This window comes from Vanessa cardui, chromosome 17, assembly GCF_905220365.1.
Source record: "Vanessa cardui chromosome 17, ilVanCard2.1, whole genome shotgun sequence".
Classification (NCBI taxonomy): domain Eukaryota; kingdom Metazoa; phylum Arthropoda; class Insecta; order Lepidoptera; family Nymphalidae; genus Vanessa; species Vanessa cardui.
The window spans coordinates 8203056-8224701 of record NC_061139.1 but is presented as its reverse complement, the minus strand read 5'-3'; the positions used below and the strand labels follow the sequence as shown (position 1 = coordinate 8224701).

The following is a 21646-nucleotide window of genomic DNA, read 5'->3' as shown; positions in this document are numbered from 1 at the left end:
CACGGTGTCGGTATTTCAGATTATTCCGAGGTAGACCGACATAGATTAGCTTCGTCAGCTTACGGGTAAGCTAGAACATTCCTGGCTGTATGAACTTTGTGTTATAATATACGGATTCTTTTTAAATTCAAAATCGTGCAGTTATTCTTTTCTATCGCTTCCATTTTTAACGGTAGAACAAAGTTCATATAAAAAAAAACATCAATAAATAGTTAATACTTATTACTTATTTAGTTACTATAATTTAGCCATTAGGTATACAGCATATGTATTCAGTAAACATAGAAAACGTATCTTTTGAAATATAAATCAGATATATACAGTGGGTCTAATGTCTTAAATAATGTGAATTGTTTATTATTTTGTAGATTATGTTGTTTTGTAATCATTTTTAAGGCAATGTATGAGCGATTTTCTAACATCTCCAGACAGACGCAGTAAAGCGTTGTCTAATTCCAGAACGTCTAAAGTTCGTGCAAATCTCGTCTTCTGTCAAATAACGCCGCGAGCGCAGACTCTATTGCACCCAATTAGGGATATTTCGGACACGACAAGCGATTAGTCTAAGGATTAACCTTCGTTGTAATTGCAGTTATTTTTACGTCAAATATTCTTTTTTTTTTATTTCGCGTTTTTATCGAATTATATAGGAACGCTAATCTTTTGTGGTTATATTTGCATAATTGCTTGGATTTCACGCCTATGATGGTATGATTTTTATTCTATAATTTTATTTCTTTAATTACGTAAGAAATTTTTGTTCTTAAAAGTTGGTACTAACTATATGACTTAAATTCTTACAATAATACTAAATATTCATATTAAAAATAAGAATCATTTATGCAAGATATTACAAAGATATTTTTTAACTTTAGAATAAATACCGAAGTTACTTGTTTTCATTTATCAAAATTTAATGGTAGGCTTGTATCCAATTCCTTTCAACAATTAACCAAAAAATACGTATAAAAAGAAAAAAAAAGTATTCATTTCAATATCGTTCAATTTTTTTTTCGAGTATAGGTAACCTATTGAATGTGTTTTTATGTTCTAGTACTTCTCTGTAGAAATAATTAATTTATTAGTTGGCGCTAAACTCGCTGTAGTTCATAAGAAACGAACTCACTCAAAAGTTTTGTCGTCGAAATAACATTTAATTATACAAGAGCTTATGTCCGAAACTATGCGGATTTTCTTTGAAATTTTGTGATTTACTTACAGTCAATATCAAAAAGAAATAGCCAGGGGCGATCGTTTTATTCCCAAGGTGTGCTATCAACCATGAACTCACTAACTGTATTTATCTAATAACCTTTCGCACACAAGTGTTATTTAGAATATATTTTGTTTTTTATTTAACAACAGAGGCATTTTGATCACTTTCTGGAGTCCCGATGTAAAACCGTATACATGGCCCCACAAATGATTATGCAGTACTTGTGTTTGTTCCCTTTACCAATGCAATGATTATTGCATTTTCTCACAAAATCTTTCATATTTTTCCGTAAACACACCACATTATAGAACATACATAGAGAAGCCGCAGTTAACATATTAATTTACTGAAATTTAGGTCGGAAAGATTTTTTAGCTCCTAAGTTATGGATTCTGCGAAAAGCTGTATTGTGCACCGCACATATCGTATGGATAGCAGCTACAAAGCATAATATCGAAAGATATTATCTATACAATGTAATTGAAATGTATTTACCTACCAAGCGAAACGTATTACCGTCAGTTTCCGAGTTCGAGCCCCGGGTCAATATACAAGATACCGGGTTTATTCATCGAAATATACTCTGTAGGAACTTGGAAACTTAATTGACAGTGTACAAACTAACCTGCCTCTGATAGTAAGGAACTAAATCAGTTCTGCGCCTGAACAATGTCGAATTTATATTTTTACTAATCATGGAGTAAGATTACCGCTAAAATGATTTCTTCTTACCAAAGGTTTGTAGAATAAATATCCTAATAGATTTAATTTCCCATCAAAACTTAATTATATTTAAGTCAAAAGTGAAACAAATACAAATAAACATCTTTGACAATAAATAGACGCGATGTCAGCACAATATCGGAAATTAATACCAAAGCGGTGGTAGATTTTCGACTAATAATAAGCAATTGTATCACTTCACGAGTCGAGATGGCCCAGTGGCAAGAACGCGTGCATCTTAACCGATGATTGCGGGTTCAAACCCAGGCAAGCACCGCTGTTTCATGTGCTTAATTTGTCTTTATAATTCATCTCATGCTCAGCGGTGAAGGAAACCATCGTAAGGAAACCTGCATGTGACAAATTTCATAGAAATTCTGCCACATGTGTATTCCAAAAACCCGCATTGGAACAGCGTCGTGGAATATGTTCCAAACCTTCTTCTCAAAGGGAGAGGAGGCCTTTAGCCCAGCAGTGGGAATTTATAGGCTGTTGTTTTTGTATCACTTCTATATTCAATAGATTTTCGACTTTAGCTACCATTGGTTGAGACTCGAGATCTCCGTCACGGTAGCATCCGTAAGCGATCCCGTGGCGTCCGCCGAAAGACGGAGAGGGTACCGCTGGTTTTTAGTGGGTAAACCCGGTGTGCTTGGGCGCACTCGGCGTCCAGGGATTCGAGGAGTTACAACACCACCCCCCCCCCCCCCCCCCTTTCCATCAAAAAGCGCGTAATGCGTTTTTATAGCAAGAAAATAAAAGACTTAAGATCTCGAATAACATAATCTATCCCGCTTAACATCCCCGTAATGGGTACCACATATGATTAATGATTGTTATTTAAATATTTTTTAGACAATTTAGTCAGAGTATATGTTAACGCGTTTATGAATTGTTGATTCCGTTGATGATTTATGTCTAGATTAACTATGAAAGCGGAAAACTTCTCGAAAACTTCTCGTATTAATAATGTTGTCATGCTAAAAAGCGTAGAAGTCCCATTAAAATTGAATCAAGCATTTGAAAATCAAATCAGATAATGATGATTATTTTGATAAATACCTAAAACACCATATTAGTAAGGAATAAGTAAAACAAATATGGATTTATGTAACAAATTGTCATTTATTCGCTGTTAAGATGTAAATGTTAAGAAACTATTAATTAAACGATACACATGGTACCCAAGACCAGCATCTTAATAATGATTACAGCAAACAGGTACACATACAATTTAAAAATCACAGTTGGTTTTATAATTCTTATAATTACAACATAAAAGTACACAGAGGAAAAAATGACTTGAGATTACTATAGCAGACATTTTAATTTTCTTTTAATATAGATTAATTAATTTGGAGAAGGGAAGCAGATCGAAAAATGGACCAATCAAGTAATTACAAAGTATTCCTTTGTCCAATCGATGCGCCTACCACATCCATTACACGAAGTCTTTACTCAAATGCCTCAGCACGACCTTTATTTCCATAGAATATGGATATTCCCTTTAATCCGCCTGATAACAGTCTATGATTGAACATATTGGAAATTATCACGCCTTGATGATTATTTCACAATTAAACTTAGGTAATATTAAATTAAAAAACGATTTTAATTTAAATTGGTATTTACTACTTTAATGGATGGCTACTACCCAAATGGGTTTAGGTAGACCTACCCCCAAGTGTCATTTTAATTGAGACTCTAAAATCTTAATATATAATGTCTAGTAACTAAAGAGAAATAAAATTCGTTATTTATACCTATAGAAACACTATGTATATTAACTTATTGCTTTTGTCGTTTCACAATATTTTATAGTCCAAAATTGTCAACACATATATATCTACATGCTAATAAAGTAACTTTATCTTATCAAACAACTGAAACGATTTTGATGAAATTTGGTACAAAACGAGTTTAAGGCTTTTATATACTTAAAACCTAACCCCACTAACACGAGGGCGAAAACTAGTTAACAAATAAATCAACGCCTATATTATAATATTGTGTTCGTTACACTACATTATCGAATTTGGAAAATAGATCAATTTGAAAATTAATTAAAATGGCACAATACATAAGCTTAAACCCAACCACTCAGATACAGGACAGCTATTCCTAGACATGGAACAAATAAGAGCCAGAAACCTTCCGTCCACTATTACGAAAACTCTTCAAGTAATTAGAGTACAACTTAAGAGTAAGCTTGAATTCTCTAACCCTGTACTTCACCATAACTGTTGATGGAATAGTAAAGGCTAAAATCATAACAACTACTCATTAAATAAAATCAAACAGACCATACACAACTGGCGCTGATGATCAAAAGTTAAAGGTCCAAAACTACTGACCTCTTAAACGAGCTCAAAGCAGCTGCTGAGGGACACAGCGAAGAATCTAAGAGAAGGAAAACTAATGATCAGGACATCATCTCACCTCGTTTTCTCGTGACCTGTACCTCTACATGTTGGTTCGAAGTAAGAGGATAAAATAATACCAGAACTTAAAACAGAATTCTCGAAAAAGTTTCCGAACCTTCGACTGTAAATTTCCCACGCCTTGGCTAAGGCCTCCTCTCTTAGATGAGAAGGATTGGAGCACATTCCATCAAGCTGCTCCAATGCAGGTTGATGGATACACATGGCAGAATTTCGTTGAAATTAGTCACATGCAGGATCCCTCAGGGTGTTTTCTTTCATCGCTGAGCACGAAAGGAATTACAGATACAAACCACTGAATTTTAATGTGCTTACACATGATAATTCATTGGTGCTCGCCTGGGTTTGAACCCGTAATCATCGGTTAAGACGCACGCGTTCTAACAACTGGGCCATCTCGACTATCTATATATAACGACTAAAGTATACTGATTGCCTTTACACAACTAACAGGAACTCATCATTAGAATCGTCTCAAAACAAAGATCCAAACCATTATTAAGTTTTCAAACCAAACATGGGAAGCTCAACTAGTGAAGACCAGTCAGGCAAGACGATTTGTATATATTCCATAAAAATTCTAGACGATCCAAATATCACATTTGGAAAAACAGTAACCCAGAGATACATAGTCGAGAAGAAACGTGAGATTTGAGCAAGATCTAACTCTTTCAACTACCTCAGTAGGGCTTACTGATAGAGAAGTATCAACCTTAGCAGATATCTTGTCATTATCAAAGACTGATAGCGTATCCCTGCAGAGTTTGACCGGCATCAACATACCCAATGATCGTTGAGAGCAGCGACGAAGATGCCTCTGACTCTATATATTTCACAATATATAGAGTCATTTTACACTCTGAGACATTAATTTACTGATTACATCAAACACAATTCAGATACATGAAGTCTTGAGGGAATCGTGTAGTTAATTTTTTACAACCTCAAAGTGCCGTTACTGTTATTTCGAAATTCAAAAGTTATCTAACTTCATTAGATTTGTTTGCTGGACAAATGAGCAAATGTCTCACAATCTAATTAGGTTTACTTTACTTTATTCTAATAGCTAGCTGGCTAGTATTTTTTGAGCCTAGACATTATTAATTACAAAGTATAAAAACGAGTATTACTGTTACGACTAATGTAAAATATTCAAAGACCAGAACGTTTGTTACTGACGATAAATGACGATTAAATAGTACAAACAATTTTATCAACAAAACATATGAGAATTATGAAATCACAAGTAAAGCTTCGACCACATATGATACCGATAAATTAATCGTAAGTCTGTGTAAATCGAACTCAATAATTTATTGATTGATCTAATTATTATTTTATAATCTGTTTTTTTGTATTTTAATATCGACCAAATACAAACACACTTATATTCCTCACTCTCCCTCTCTCCACATAACAAAATCTCAATTGCTTAAAACGTATAAAAAATAAGATACACATAGAATATATATTTAAAAAGTGGAATGGCGAGATACAAATAACTAGAGATAAGATTTGAAATCAACTCTTGGATAAGTTGTTAGGATGACTAACAAATGAACATCTAGGTTTTTTTACTTGGTGGTAGGGCTTTGTGCAAGCCCGTTTGGGTAGGTACCACCCACTCATCAGATATACTACCGCTAAACAACAGTACGCAGTATTGTTGTGTTCCGGCTTGAAGGGTGAGTGAGCCAGTGTAACTACAGGCACAAGGGATATAGCATCTTAGTTCCCAAAGTTGGTGGCGCATTGACGATGTAAGGAATAGTTAATATTTCTTACAGCGTCATTGTCTATGGGTGATGGTGACCACTTACCATCAGGTGGCCCATATGCTCGTTCGCCAACCTATTCCATAAAACAAAACAAAATAGGTTTACGGTTGTCACTATTTTGATAGTCACCTTTATGGTATAGTAAGCATTCTTAACACCGTCAAAGATAGACTAAATAAAGAAGCTAAGATTTTCATTCGTTTCTTTCATTCATTCATTCATACGGCCCTACCAAGGGAAGTCACATTGAACAAAACTCACCTAACACATTCGTGAAATCTCACAAGTGATATGGATTAATTATCACACTGAGAGTACCATTTTGAACTGGATATGTTAACAAAAATAAACATATTTAACTAACTAACCTTGCATATTTAATAACGTATCAAATCATTAACCCTATAATTACTAACCTATAACTGTTGTTCAGAGGTGATTAGAGAAACAATGCTGTTTTCTTCTTTCAAATGTCAAAACAATTGTAACAGAAAGAGATAGAAAATGTTTAAACACCCACTAAGCAACGTTTATAAGGCTCATATTTTACAAAATACTTATCTATAATTGTTTTGAAATATTCATATAAAAATATAATACTCTGTGTATGTACAACATGTTTGTACTAAGTTTCTAATCGCTGTTATTGACATATCAATCACATAACTACTATAATGATCTTATAAAATGTAACTTTTAATACAAATAACATATTACATGTTATAAAAATTGTAATTAAAATGTAATAGAAATAAAAATCTCCATTAAAACAAATTACATTTAAGAACTACAATTAAACCGCTTAAAACCGGTTACATAATTAGTAGTGTGTACTAGTACAGTAGTCAGTAGTGCTGTCTCTTTCTGTTGAATATCGAATCAATGATGCTAGTAAGAGAGAAAGATAGTTTTAATGAAAGTGTTGATCTAAAACACCCATTCACAAGTCTTTTAAGTAAAGTCTTAGGAAATTTTTCTTGAGATGTTTGATATTAATACAAGTTTTAGTAATAAATTTTCTTTGACTTTTTTAAGATATTTTTTTTTCTAATTAAACAATTTTCACAAATTGTAATGTCATTGAACCATATATACCAATAAAACAATATGAAATTGTTTTAATATATTGAAAATAATTTAAAACAGATAAAGCCTTTACTTAAATCTTCATTTTATTTTGTACATTTGTGAATTGCCAATGCACAAACACACAATCGCACGTGCCAATTAGATTGGCATAATAAAATTGTATCAGTAATGTCAATAACAGCGATATAATTAAATGCCAAACTTACGTACTAGAATTGTCAGTAAAGCCTACAAGAAGAATAGTTTGTCGGCTAATGCCTCAGACGGCTGCTGGTGTATGTTCTGACCCACGAGGTATGCTAGTTTGTGTGCGTACTGGCACGGTGCTGGCACTCGAACCGTGCCAGGCCAGTTGTAATACAAATGGCACATTTTGTATGTGAGTCGCTGGCACTGATCTGGAGTCATTCCACTGTCATCGTGGACTACAACATAGTGTGTCGGTGTAACCGTTCCTTGATTAACTTTTTGTGATACTATTAGGAAGTCATACCTGAAACATAAATTAACTTTTATTAATATTAATTAAACGTTAAAGATGTTTGATTGTTCTTTTTTTATTCACACCTAAAATAAGTATTTTTTTAATAGTTACAAGATATACACAATTTTGCATATTATTTTAAAGGGTATTAATTATGGTACAGGTACAGCAAACAACTTCATTTGAAAGACATTGTCGTGTCTGAATTTATCGAAGCTTAAATCTTGTTAAAACACATTTGGAGTACATGCACTATTTTAACATAGGTTTCCTTTTGAGCTGTCAATCAATTAATATTTTTAAAATTGATGTATGTATGATTTAAGGAGTTGAGCAAGCCCGTCTCAAGTCAAGCAGTCTCGTCAAAAACAAGATTAGTTCTTAACACAAGATAGTCTTAGCTTGACAGTCATCAACTGGCTGTTAGTATCTTGTGGTGCTTGCTATTTGCCACATATCTTTGCCAATTGTGTGTAATTAAAATATCACATCAGATAGTCTGTGCACTGAGAATGGCTATACATTATATAACAGGCTAGGCTATAAACATGACTCATGGGAGTGGGGCAACACGAAATTGAAACCCACAGGGAGCAGAATTTTTTTTTTTTTATGGTATAGGTTGGCGGACGAGCAGATGGGCCACCTGATGGTAAGTGGTCACCATCATCCATAGACAATGACGCTGTAAGAAATATTAACTATTCCTTACATCGTCAATGCGCCACCAACCTTGGGAACTAAGATGTTATGTCCCTTGTGCCTGTTACATTGGCTCACTCACCCTTCAAACCGGAACACAACAATACTGAGTACTGTTATTTGGCGGTAGAACAACTGATGAGTGGGTGATATCTACCAAGACGGGCTTGCACAAAGCCCTACCACCAAGTATATAACAAACTATACAATTTTGAAACAATGCTTGATGAATTAGATTCAAATATTACTTACCAATCTCGTCTCGTAATATCGTGATCGACGACAGTTCCCGGTGGAGGGTTAGCGAACTCTTTTCCAGTCTTCATGAATATACGCGTGTTGATCCTTTTCTGCACGACGACGTACGTAAGGGTGGGTTTGTAGGTCTCGCCGACGAGGGAGAAGCTTATCTGCATTTGAGGAATCTCATATTGCTGGACGAGCTTCAATTGACCATCTCCGACTCCGTCTCTGTGCACAGAATATTATTGGATGACGATTTTATGATTCAATATATTGTGTGTGTATAAGCACAGTCTCAGCTCAGAGACTGAGATGGCTCAGTGGTTAGAACGCGTGCATCTTAACCGTTGATTGCGGGTTCAAATCCAGGCAAGCACCACTATATGTGCTTAATTTGTGTTTATAATTCATCTCGTGCTCAGCGGTGAAGGAAAACATCATGAGGAAACCTGCATGTGTCTAATTTTATCGAAATTCTGCCACATGTGTATTCCACCAACCTGCATTGAAACAGCATGGTGGAATGTTCCAAACCCTGTCCTTAATGGAAGAGGAGGCCTTATCTCAGCAGTGGGAAGTGTACAGGCTGTTACTTTTTACTTTACTGTATCAATTAAATATTTTTTTAATACACACCTGTATATGATGATCCGGTCGGGTAATCTTCCATTCACTCGCAGATAGTGCTTGAGCGCGTCGACGAGACAGGACTTGAGGCTGTCGACGATCTCCTGACCTCGCTCTTGGAACACGGCCCTTGAGTACCAGTGGGTCATGGTCTGGTTGTACGACGCTATGAAGGCTTAACAAAAAAAAATCCGTTTATATTTTTTTTGTTATAAATAAATAAATATGAGACAACATCACATACACTCTGATCCCAATGTAAGTAGCTGAAGCACTTGTGTTATGGAAATCAGAAGTAACGACGGTACCACAAACACCCAGACCCAAGACAACATAGAAAACTAATGGTAATCTATATCGACTCGGCCGGGAATCGAACCCGGGGCCTCAGAGAGGCGTACCCATGAAAACCGGTGTACACACCACTCGACCATGGAGGTCGTCAAGTCAAGTGTTATATTGTGTACTCAGCAATAAATAGTAGGGTAAAGACAATAACAGACAATAACAGCCTGTAAATTCTCACTACTTGGCTAAAGGCCTCCTCTCCCTTTGAGGAGAAGGTTTTGAAACATATTCTACCACGCTGTTCCAATGCGGGTTGGTGGAATGCACATGTGGCAGAAATTCTATGAAATTTGTCACATGCAGGTTTCCTCACGATGTTTTCCTTCACCGCTGAGCACGAGATGAATTATAAAGACAAATTAAGCACATGAAACAGCGGTGCTTGCCTGGGTTTGAACCCGCAATCATCGGTTAAGATAACCTAACCAATGGTTCAACTCGACTCATAGCTCATTTGCCACGGAATAAATATATACAAGTATAAGTTATAGAGATGCACCCACAACACACGCTGCGGCGCTTGCGGGCGGCGTCGTGGTAGGCGTCGATTCCGATCACCATGGCCGTCTTGAATGGGATGCTGATGTTCCACAGCGTGCCGCCCAGCTTGCAGTTCATCTGCAGCAGGATCTTCTGGGTTATGGAGCGAATTTTCTGACTATTCATCAGAGTCCGAGCGTTGATCACCTGATTAAAAATAACATATTGGTTAATTGTTTCAAAGTTTATCATTCTATAAACATTATATTTTAAGTAATTTCTTAATGTTTTTCTGTCTGTATGTTCGCAATAAACTCCATACTGAACGGATTTTCATACGGTCTTGCACTAATACACAGAGTGGATTCATGAAGAAGATTTATGTATGTTTATTACGATCTTTGTGTAAATATACTGAAATAGAACGACAATTGTTAAACATGTCGGAAAAATCACGACGCCAGGGAGTTTTCATCGAAAATGCTGTCACTGTTATCCCTTTGAGATATAATAAAACAATGTATGGGCAGAATATTACTTTTTTAGAGATCTACAGATCTACGTTTATATAGAAACTAATGTCCATCCGTGCGAAGCCGGAGCGGGTCACTTGTGTAATATAAATCATTCATACCTGTGAGTTGTTGTCGAGACGGCCCAGTGGTTAGAACGCGTGCATCTTAACCGATAATGGCGGGTTCAAACCCAGGCAAGCACCGCTGATTCATGTGCTTAATTTGTCTTTATAATTCTTCTCGTGCTGAGCGGTGAAGGAAAACATCGTGAGGAAACCTGCATGTGACAAATTTCATAGAAATTCTACCACATGTGTATTCCACCAACCCGCATTGGAACATCATGGTGGAATATGTTCCAAACCTTCTCCTCAAAGGGAGAGGGGGCCTTTAGGCCAGCAGTGGGAATTTACAGGCTGTTGTTTTGTTTGTATACCTGTGAGGGGACTGGGTTATCTGCGCAGCAAATCTTCTTGATAGCAGCGTAACGATCGTCTCGCATGGTCGGCGATATGGCGACGACAAGTTGCAAGTGCGACGTGATGCATTTCTTCAGCGCCATGACGTAGGTGTCTGTGCGGTCGTTGGGCAGACGGAGCAAGTCCGGGTTGGATACATTTATACCCATCGGACGACTACACCGCTTTAATGTCTCAACGAAATCCTAAAAGGAAAAATTTTATAATTACATAAATCTCCGGAATGCTCTGGTAATATTTTATTTTTTGAAATAAATTTAGATTTTCAAAGACAAGAACTGCCAACCATAATGTGATATGAGCTATGTTCCAAAAAAGCTTCTGTTTTAAACTTTGAAGACATTATGCGATCACGATTAGTAAGTAAATTATGATGCCTTTCGACTCCACGCTTAAAGGAACCCTTGATGGGAATAGTGAACCTCCATTTTCCCAACAGGTGAAGCAGTATACCTGGTAGTAATATGGAATTTGCTACTATACCGTAAATCTGCGGATCACTGGCTTTTAGACTATACGTTAAATATTTAATCACAGTAATATAAGTGATTGAAATTACTAATTATTTCAAAGTTTTCTTGGTGGTAGGGCTTTGTGCAAGCCCGCTAGGGTAGGTACAACCCCCTCGTAGATACCCCAGATATTCTACCGCTAAACAACAGTACGCAGTATTGTTGTGTTCCGGTTTGAAGGGTGAGTGAGCCAGGGTTGGTGGCACATTGACGATGTAAGAAATAGTTTATATTTCTTACAGCGTCATTGTCTATGGGTGTTGGTTACCACTTACCGCCAATCTATTTAATAAAAAAAAGTATTTTCAGTTAATAGACATAAGATGCACTGACTGCAAAATACAAAGGTCATACAAATAATTTTATTACTTTAAAGTTATATTAAAAGCCTTACCGTTGCAACTTGTTTATCCCTGTCGGTATACAAGAGCACCCATCTCATGATATCAACGGCTTGCATCACAGCATTCCTCGAGATATCTCCGTTCCAGTCAGCATTAGGCTTGCCCGGTACTTTAACGTCGTTGCCAAAATACAGTGTCTCCGGTGGTAGAGTCCTGGCCGTTAAATTGATCGTCTCTGGAGCTATGCTGAGACCCCATCCTTTTAGACGATTTTTTGCTGTCTCGTTGTTAAGAACGTTTTGGATGTACTGATAAAAATTATTGCATATTAATATATAATTAATTACTTTATAGTGTCATGTTTACTATAGTCTGTTCGCGTTAAGAATGCAGTGAGTTGTCATTGTTTACCGGCACCTTTGACCAATCAAATCTTTTCAAATTACAAAGTCAAGTTCACATTGAACAGGAAAAGACATAAGTTCGAACGTGACGGTTGTGGATTTCATTAATTATTAACTGATATTTTTATAATTTAAATTAAATTTTTATTATTATTAACTTATATATATATATATTTAAAAAAAAATGAATACCACACCAATTTGTAAGTGCGAGAAATGCTGCGACCACATCCTACAAGAAGAAATTGCCATGTGGGATTTAGATAATGTTATGGAACTCGCTGCAGAAAATTATTTTATTATAAAGATGTACTAAAGACGACACTTATAGTAGTAGTTATTAAAATATTAATGACTTGTTTTCGATTTTTTACGTTAATGTGTATTTTTTAAATTCATTACACTTAGCCTTTAAAACAAATATAATTTGTTGGAATTTTAACACAAATATACAAACACATTTACCCTTTTGTTAAAAATATTTGATTGGTCAGGGGGCGGAGTAAGGCCGGTAAACAATGACAACTCACTGCATTCTTAACGCGAACAGACTATAGGGATTTATGTACATTGTTTGTTGACATTAATTTTTAAGAACAATTTTAACCATAACTACCTAGTAATAAATTCAATGTAGCTCACCATACTATGAAACAAGTAATACTTAGAATATATTTGTAGAGTAATGTAAAATCAAATCTAAAACATCTTTGTAGAGTAAAATCTACTTTGCTGGTTGTAACAAGAGATTCCAAATTACAATATAGCTTTTAAAATTTGCAAACTACAGAGACAGGAAGAACTCTAGCCAAATGTATAAATTATGTGAAGAATAAACAGGCAGAGATGTTCTTCCCGGACTGTTTAAGAGAACCCAATAACAATATATATAACAACCAGACTTATAAACAGTGCTGGAGGAAGATGTAAACTTAATGTGGACAAGATATATGTGGAGTGAGGCACTTTGCACCCGCGGTGGCCCACACAACCCGCGCCATAAACACAGACAACCAGGTTATATAACATACATAAAAGGTTAACTTTTTCCTATAGAATGAGCCACAATTGATCACTGTGAGGTATCATAAATTAAACAAGTACCTTTTTAAACGCTGCATGCCGTTGATTAGGAGTTATACGAGTATATGTAGCAACGTCCTTCATAAGCCTGAAGTTACTCCTCTGATCATCAGTGAGTCCTGTAAGTTGGCAAAGTTCTGGCACAAGACATATCATAAAGTCCGTTGGCTTTTCTGATCCTGGCATTCGTTTTGAATCTCTGAAATAGAAAATAAACTATGTTAATTGTATATTATATGTGTATTGTGTATTATTATACAAATAGATTAAACTAGCTGTGCCCGCGACCTTGTACGCTTTTGAATTTAACAAAAAAATATATATTATTGTAGCTTCAGTTACTCCTTATTATATTAGTTATCCAGTGTAAGTCCCGTCAAAATTGATGCAGCCGTTCCAGAGATTAGTCAGAACAAACAGACAGACAGACAAAAATTGTTTTTTGGTATATGTACCATTGAGTAAAAAATAGAATAGGATAAATGATATGGACTACGTAAATTTTCTTAGAACATTTTAAAACTACTATATTTCAGATTAAATTGATCCAGTACAACATAAGCTAGATTGGTTGGTAGTGCATTAGTGTTGTAAAAAACGGATTTCCTTTAGATGTAAAACTAGCATACCTGGAAATAAGCATTGGTTGATCGACATCCATAATATCAATTCCATAGTTCTTCTTATAATACTCTATGTAACTAATTTTCACCATTTCACCTTTCTCATTCTTTTCAAAAGTCGATCTTGGGTTCATGGAGTCATCTATACTATCTACTCTGTAAAATAATAACAATATGTGATACATTTCAACAAACAACAACAAAAAAACAACATTCCAAAGCTTATCATTATATTTAAAAAAGAAAAGTTTATTCTATTAATGAGCTGTATAATCGCTTCTTGTATAAAGTTAGAACACACAAAATAATCAATTCATTAATCAATTCTATTTCCACATTGATAACAAACCAAAGAGTTGTCACTTCAAAATGCTGATACATTAAAAAAAAAAGCAGAATTAAATTTGAAAAAAAAAAAAAAAAAAAATTAAGTAAATTGTTTATGAATTTATACAACTCACCGAAAGAGTTTCTTATTATACGTAGTCATAACCGAGCAGCCTATCAGCTTGTCGGACATAGCCCTCTTCCAGTTGGCGCCCTCGGCTTGGACTGTCTCCTTGATGAGCGACAGCACCGACTGCGTCCGAAGCACACGGTGCGTGGAGTCCAGCGTCAGCATTAAGCCGCCCTCGTACTCGTCTACCGCCGTCACATAGCTGAAACAGGTTGCATTTATATATTAACACTTATTTTTCATTGCATAGTTAAATGTCAAAAATTAAAAAAAAAAAAAAAAGTAAAGTAACAGCCTGTAAATTTCCCACTGCTGAGATAAGGCCTCCTCTTCCATTAAGGAGAGAGATTGGAACATATTCCACCTCGCTGTTCCAATGCGGGTTGGTGGAATGCACATGTGACAGAATTTCGATGAAATTAGACACATGCAGGTTTCCTCACGATGTTTTCCTTCACCGACGAGCACGAGATGAATTATAAACACAATTAAGCACATATATATAGTGGTGCTAGCCTGGGTTTGAACCCGCAATCATCGGTTAAGATGCACGCGTTCTAACCACTGGGCCATCTCAGCTCATCGTCAAAAATTGAGGCAGATAAAAAATATTGCCGATAATCAAATTTATTTAGATTAGCGGCCCGCTCCGTCTTCGCACGGGTGCAATAATATAACATCACAATGGAAACTTGTAAATATTATCGGTGTTTCTTTAGTAAATTGTCCATGTATTATATATAAAACCCTTTTTTTTCTCGAATCACTTTATCTAATAAAAAACACCGCATCAAAATCCGTTGCGTAGTTTTAAATACTGATACAGATACCCCCCATGAGTCGAGATGGCCCAGTGGTTAGAACGCGTGCATCTTAACCAATGATTGCGGTTCAAACCCAGACAAGCACCGCTGTTTCATGTGCTTAATTTGTCTTTATAATTCATCTCGTGCTCAGCGGTGAAAGAAAATATCGTGAGGAAACCTGCATGTGACAAATTTCATAGAAATTTTGCCACATGTGCATCCCACCAACACGCATTGGAACAGTGTGGTGGAATATGTTCCAAACTTTATCCTCAAAGCGAGAGGAGGCCTTAAGCCTAGCAGTGGGAATTTACAGGCTGTTGTTGTTGTACAGATACCCATTAACGTTGACTAAAAGAGATTAAGTTTTAATCGAAATAAGCAACTTTTTTTTACTACACATAAAGAAGCACAACATTACCCTGGCCATACTTCCAGCTTGTACTGCGGTATCTGTATCGCAGCGTGCTCGTTAAAATGCTGCCGTCCGAATCGAACCAGCTGTAAATCCTTCATTATATGCTTGAATAGCACGTTGTATATTTGTATCATCTCACTCAGACGTCGCGTACGGCGAAATATTATCTAAAATAAAGTAGAATTTTATGTTTTAAAATATATATTTTTTTAATTTTGATAATTTGACTAAAACTTCTTAAATATAATTAATATTGATATACTTAAACAGTCATTTTTTTATATTACATATTAAAAAGCAAGCCTATGGATAAATGGGTAGTATATAGTAACTAACATATAACTTGCTAGCTTGCTTGTATATGTAATATAATAAAATAATACTGAAGCACATTGAAATAAAACTAGTTATAACAGATTTGAATCGCCTTTATTAATTATTTTTAACATCCCGACATTTCGAGCACTTTACAGCGTTCGTGGTCACGGGTAGACTGAGAACACCGAACACTGTGCTCGAAACGTCGGGATGTTAAAAATAATTAATATACGCGATTCAAATCCGTTATAATTAGTTTTATTTCAATGTGTAATAATCGCGAAAATTTAAGACAACATTATACTGAAGCACGTTAAGAATCAGAATACCACAATACAAATATTCAATGCTTAGCAGTATTATACATAATATGGGGTATGTCAATAGTGTTCTTTATTGTACATCTGACAATGTGTCTTCAAAATTTCTTGATGAGCATCAGAGTAGTTAAGATGTGGAAATGTAATGAACAAACTTGTTTTCCAAATTATAATATTATTTAGGAGCCCTTCATTTATGATATAGAGCAAGTATTCATGCCAATTTTGAAGACCAAAAGTTTATAGGGATATGGCAAACTTTTAAAGATTTGCAATACTCACATTTATATTCACTTTACTTTCATCAAAAGGATTAGTTGAAACAAGGTTAAGTGCTTCATCTGGAAGCATGTGCGGCACATATAACGTTGTGCCATCAAATGTCTTTTCTTTGAAAAAGTGATTATGCTCTACAAAAGAAATAAATACTTTATAAATAAGCTTATATGCTGAAAACTAATAATAATAAATACGATTTTTTTAAATAATAGTATTGACTATATCTTACTTAAAAAAGCTCTAATTTGATTTGGAATTATTAATTTTTTGAATCATAATTATATACATTTTTTAATTAGATAAGTTATTAAATCATCAGCTATAATTGTGACGGCAACTAATGCTTCCATTGCTCATTGTATTGGGATAGTTTTGATCGACATAACCTGAGCACCAATTAAACTACAAGGAACCTTATGGGCATGTTGCACCAAAGTTTGTATATAAATATTCTTTAAAATTATTACCATAAAATTATACTATACACACCATTTAATAGTTTAAAGCGTAGGTGCTTATAATCTTGATCTGGATCATATCTGACTTCATATTCAAAGACATTGTTCTCTTCAAAGTTCAAATAGATGAAATTAGCTGTTACTTCACAAGGAGTTCCCGTTTCACCTTTCTTAACTACCGGTGGAGTATCTTTGACTTCTTTCTATAAAATATAACAAAAATATATATTTACATACACATTGAAAAGACAAGTATAGAAGTATTCATTGATTAATGTTACTAAAATAATTAAAAACAAATCTATTTAAACCAATACAGAAACTCAAATACAAATGGAATTAATAAAAACATATCATAAGTATAAAAAAAATTATTTAATGATATATTTTAGAGTAATAACCATAACAAGTGCTATATTTATGCCAGTGAGAATTAAAATTTAATGTAAGGAAAAATTACTTACAAAGTACTTATTTTTTCCCACTAAAGCTTGAGAGGAAGTTGCTACAGTTGATACTGTACTAGAAGCCATTTTCTTTGTCAAACTATCGACATCGCTATCGACAAGGCTTGGTGGTGATTGTGCGGCTTGTGAGGCTTTCCTACAACATCATTGTTATTTAATAATATTGCTGTATAACAAACTTCTTTGACCGACATACTACATACTGTTGTAGAAATTAAAACAATTTTACTGTTCTAAGCTTTTGAGTACTGTATGTCTTTGAAACGCAGATGAAGTATTTCTTGAAACTTTTTTTAAATTATCATATGTTTATTATTGCTTACATATATGTATATAATAATAATATAAAAATGTTTAATCTTGGTATAACACCAATAATGCAATTAAGCTAAATTTTGTATTATATACAAACCCATACATTCAATAAATATTTTCATTCATGATGATGCTAAATATTTATGTCACAAATCTATTTATATAAGGATTTCATGATAGTATATCAAACATATAATTTTTATTATATACTCACAAACTTTTTAGAAGACTTAATCCACGTCCGACACCCCTACCAACTGTAATGGGGTTTGGACTTACATCTGAAGCTGGGGTGAATGTTGCATCTAAAAATTATAAGCTGTGTTACTGAAATGTATGCTTACTTTTCGATTTGTTTAAATATACAATTTCTTGTAGTTGGAACAATATAGTTTATTCAAATAATTTTATGAAAAAAACAAACCTCCCGGTTTCTGCTGCATTTTAGACAGTAACATCGCTGCCATTTTACCCCTTCCACCTAAACTGGTACTAGTTGAACCTACCTGCATGACAAAAGCTTGATAATTATTAACTAGTTAATAATATGTTATTAAAATGATCACATTTGACATTAAAAAGATAAATATTTATAGTAGTATATATCAATAGAATATAATTGTTCAAGTAAATACAGAACTGCATTTTCTATTGAAGTTTATTTTTAAAATGTGTATTGTATTTAAAAAAGTACCACACTAGGAGCAACACTTGGCGCTGGTGTGGGTTCAGGAGTAGGCACTTCAGTCGGTGGTGGCGATTCCATCATTTGTGACTTTAAGGCCTGGAGCAAGGCCAAGCCTCGACCTCGACCCTTTCCTGGGTCTGCCATTATTATTTTATTATCTATAAATGAAATAAAAATATCAAATATAAGCAAAAAATATAACAATATAAATTAACGTTATGATTTAAAACAAATTTGTTTACGTACAAAATCGTCGCTCTTATAGTTTGGTATGGTATGGTATTAAACTTTCTAAAAGGTATGTGGAAAGAGAAATAAAAAGAAGGCAAAGTAAGAAAGTGTTAGACTAATCTTTGTAGGTACTTTTAGAAACAAACTTTGAATACCTTCATATATAATTTTAACATTTTACATAATGAAAACAAAATGCTGAGCATGCTTTTAATGAAATAAAATATTTCCTTAGTAATGTATACTGTATGCTATAAAAATGTAAATTCCTAAAAATATATATATTACTGAATATTTTAGAACACTTACCGTACAAACTTATTTAATTTTAAGAAAAATCAAAAGTTAAGTATTTCAGCCCGCGATAAATAAAATCAGAAAACCATACAACTAGCACAGATTATATTACACAAACTTCGGAAGTTTGGTTCGGAGAACTCGATTCGCAAATCGCATGATAATAAAAACTTTTTTATTCCACAGACTCCACATATTAAACATTATTCACGTCGGGAAAAAAAAATCTAAAAGCCAAGTTTGAATGTTAATAAAATATTGCAAACATGTATCAAATTAAAATAAAATGAAAACCTAAATTGTATATATCTATGGCAGGGCTGGCCAATAAAAATAATGTTCATTTACGTTTTGGATAAAATAAAAAAAAGTAAAACCACTCTGAATGATGGTAACCCCTCCCCTCCTAATAATAATCCCAACTTACTAGAATTATTAATTAAAACTCTCCTAAGCATCCTAAGTACATGTAATGAAATTCCTCTACCGTCCAACGTTGCCAATGATCTAACTCAACTCTTCAATATAATTAAAAATGGCCCCAATCAGATTCCTTCAATGGAACTGTAAGAGTGTCCGTCATAAGAAACCTGACCTCCTCTCTCTTATAAATTCCCATAAACCTGTCATTGTTACCCTCTCTGAGACATGGTTGATCCCCGGTTCCCGTTTCCGGATTTCGGGTTGCTCCTGTTTTAGGGATGACAGAAGTGACGGGTATGCAGGTTGTGCCATCCTGATCAGGCACTCTATCCCTTTCTCCCAAATTCCTCTTCCTCCTTTTAGCCAGCATATCAATGCCGTGGCTATAAAGGCCTTCAATATTTCCTTTTTATCACTTTACATTCCTCATCCTAATCCTTCTCTTGCTTCGGAATTACTCTCCATTTTCTCTTCCCTTCCATGCCCCATTCTTGTTATGGGGGATTTTAACTCCCATTATACATTATGGGGCTCCTTTACTGTGATGGATTTGATCCCTTGTTGGTGGACATTGCTGGGGATGTAAATTTATGTATTCTTAACGATGGCTCGCCGACTCGTAGAGTTTACCCAAATCAGAATCCTCATTCCGCTGTTGATCTAACCCTATCATCTCCCTCCCTATCCTCACAAATCTCTTGGAATATCCTCCCATCATCATTTGTAAGTGACCATTTCCCTATCCTTCTTAACTCACTTAATAACAGATCCTTCACACTCATCAAATAATGCCCACTCCTAAAATATAGACTCAACAACGTTAATTGGTTAGCATACGCTAACTCGGCTAATGCCATGTTGGACTCTCTCCCTGATTTTGGGAATGATGAGAATGTCGTTGCCTGCTACGAACTTTTTCTTGATGCTATCAAGTCCTTTGCAGATGCACAATTCCCTTTAAAAAATACTAGCAAAAAGACATTGCTTTCCCCTCCATGGTGGGATGAGGAATGTAATGTCATGGTCCAACAGAGATCTGAAGCCGAAGAGTCATACACAGTCTCTATGACTCCAAAAAAATTTCATCAAATATCAGCGCATTGATGCCAAAATTAAAAGACTGTTTTCAAAAAAGAAAAAGCAGGGTTGGACCAACTTTTGTGAATCCCTCAGTCCTCGGTCTCCACCTCAAACAGTTTGGACAAATCTTAAGAAATTTCGTCGTTCCCTCAACTCAGAAAAACCAAATGCCAATAATCCTTCCATATGGCTTAATGATTTTGCTGCCAAGCTTGTACCCCCCTTTATCCCAGACAAGGATAGCTTTTTAAAATTGCAACCAGCATCTGCATTAGATGATATGGATAGCCCCTTTACTCTCTCGGAACTCCATACAGCCCTAAAGGGACTTAAGGACTCGTCACCAGGGGAAGATGGCGTGCCCTACTCTTTCATAATCAACCTTAATGATAAAGCTAAATGCGTCTATTTGAATTTGATTAATGCTTTTTTCTCGGCAGGAATCGTCCCGGAATCTTGGAAGTCCCAAATTATTATCCCCATTCTCAAACCAGGAAAAAGCCCATTGGACCCAATTTCTTATAGACCCATTGCTTTATCATCTACATTAGTAAAAGTAACTGAACATCTCCTGAAAAACCGCTTGGAATGGATAATGGAAAGCAGGAATATTCTCTCGCCCTCTCAATTTGGCTTTCGAAAGGGTTTGAGCACTCTTGATAGTCTCAGCATTCTTACGACAGACATTCGAATAGCCTTTGCTAACGGAGAGTACCTTGTGGGTGTTTTTCTAGATATTACTTCTGCATATGATAATGTTCTTCTTCCGGTACTCAGGCAAAAACTGCAACAGCTGAGTATCCTTCCGAGGATTACTCATTTCATATGTAATCTGCTTTTTTGCAGATCAATTTCTGTTAAATACCAAAATTGTATTCTCCCCCCCCCCCCCCCCCCCCCCCCCCCCACTCGTCTGGAAAGGTCTCCCGCAAGGCTCAGTCCTCAGCCCTCTGCTTTATAGCATTTATACTCACGATCTCGAGCTGTCTGTTAATAAC

At 35.1% G+C, this 21646-nt stretch overlaps 1 protein-coding gene across 1 annotated transcript; it reads right to left on the bottom strand.

The window, feature by feature from the left end:
* Nucleotides 1-7408: 7408 nt before the first annotated feature.
* On the bottom strand, nucleotides 7409-19323 carry LOC124536944 (piwi-like protein Ago3). Its single transcript, XM_047113613.1, has 17 exons — nucleotides 19158-19323; nucleotides 18624-18775; nucleotides 18354-18435; nucleotides 18144-18234; nucleotides 17612-17750; nucleotides 17179-17350; nucleotides 16693-16820; nucleotides 15776-15939; nucleotides 14553-14750; nucleotides 14098-14247; nucleotides 13490-13667; nucleotides 12032-12289; nucleotides 11083-11310; nucleotides 10155-10338; nucleotides 9313-9478; nucleotides 8686-8904; nucleotides 7409-7740 (listed from the first exon to the last, which is right to left on the bottom strand). Exons 2-17 carry the CDS (start codon nucleotides 18759-18761, stop codon nucleotides 7476-7478), a joined length of 2760 nt encoding a protein of 919 aa, XP_046969569.1. The 5' UTR covers nucleotides 18762-18775; nucleotides 19158-19323; the 3' UTR covers nucleotides 7409-7475.
* Nucleotides 19324-21646: the final 2323 nt, after the last annotated feature.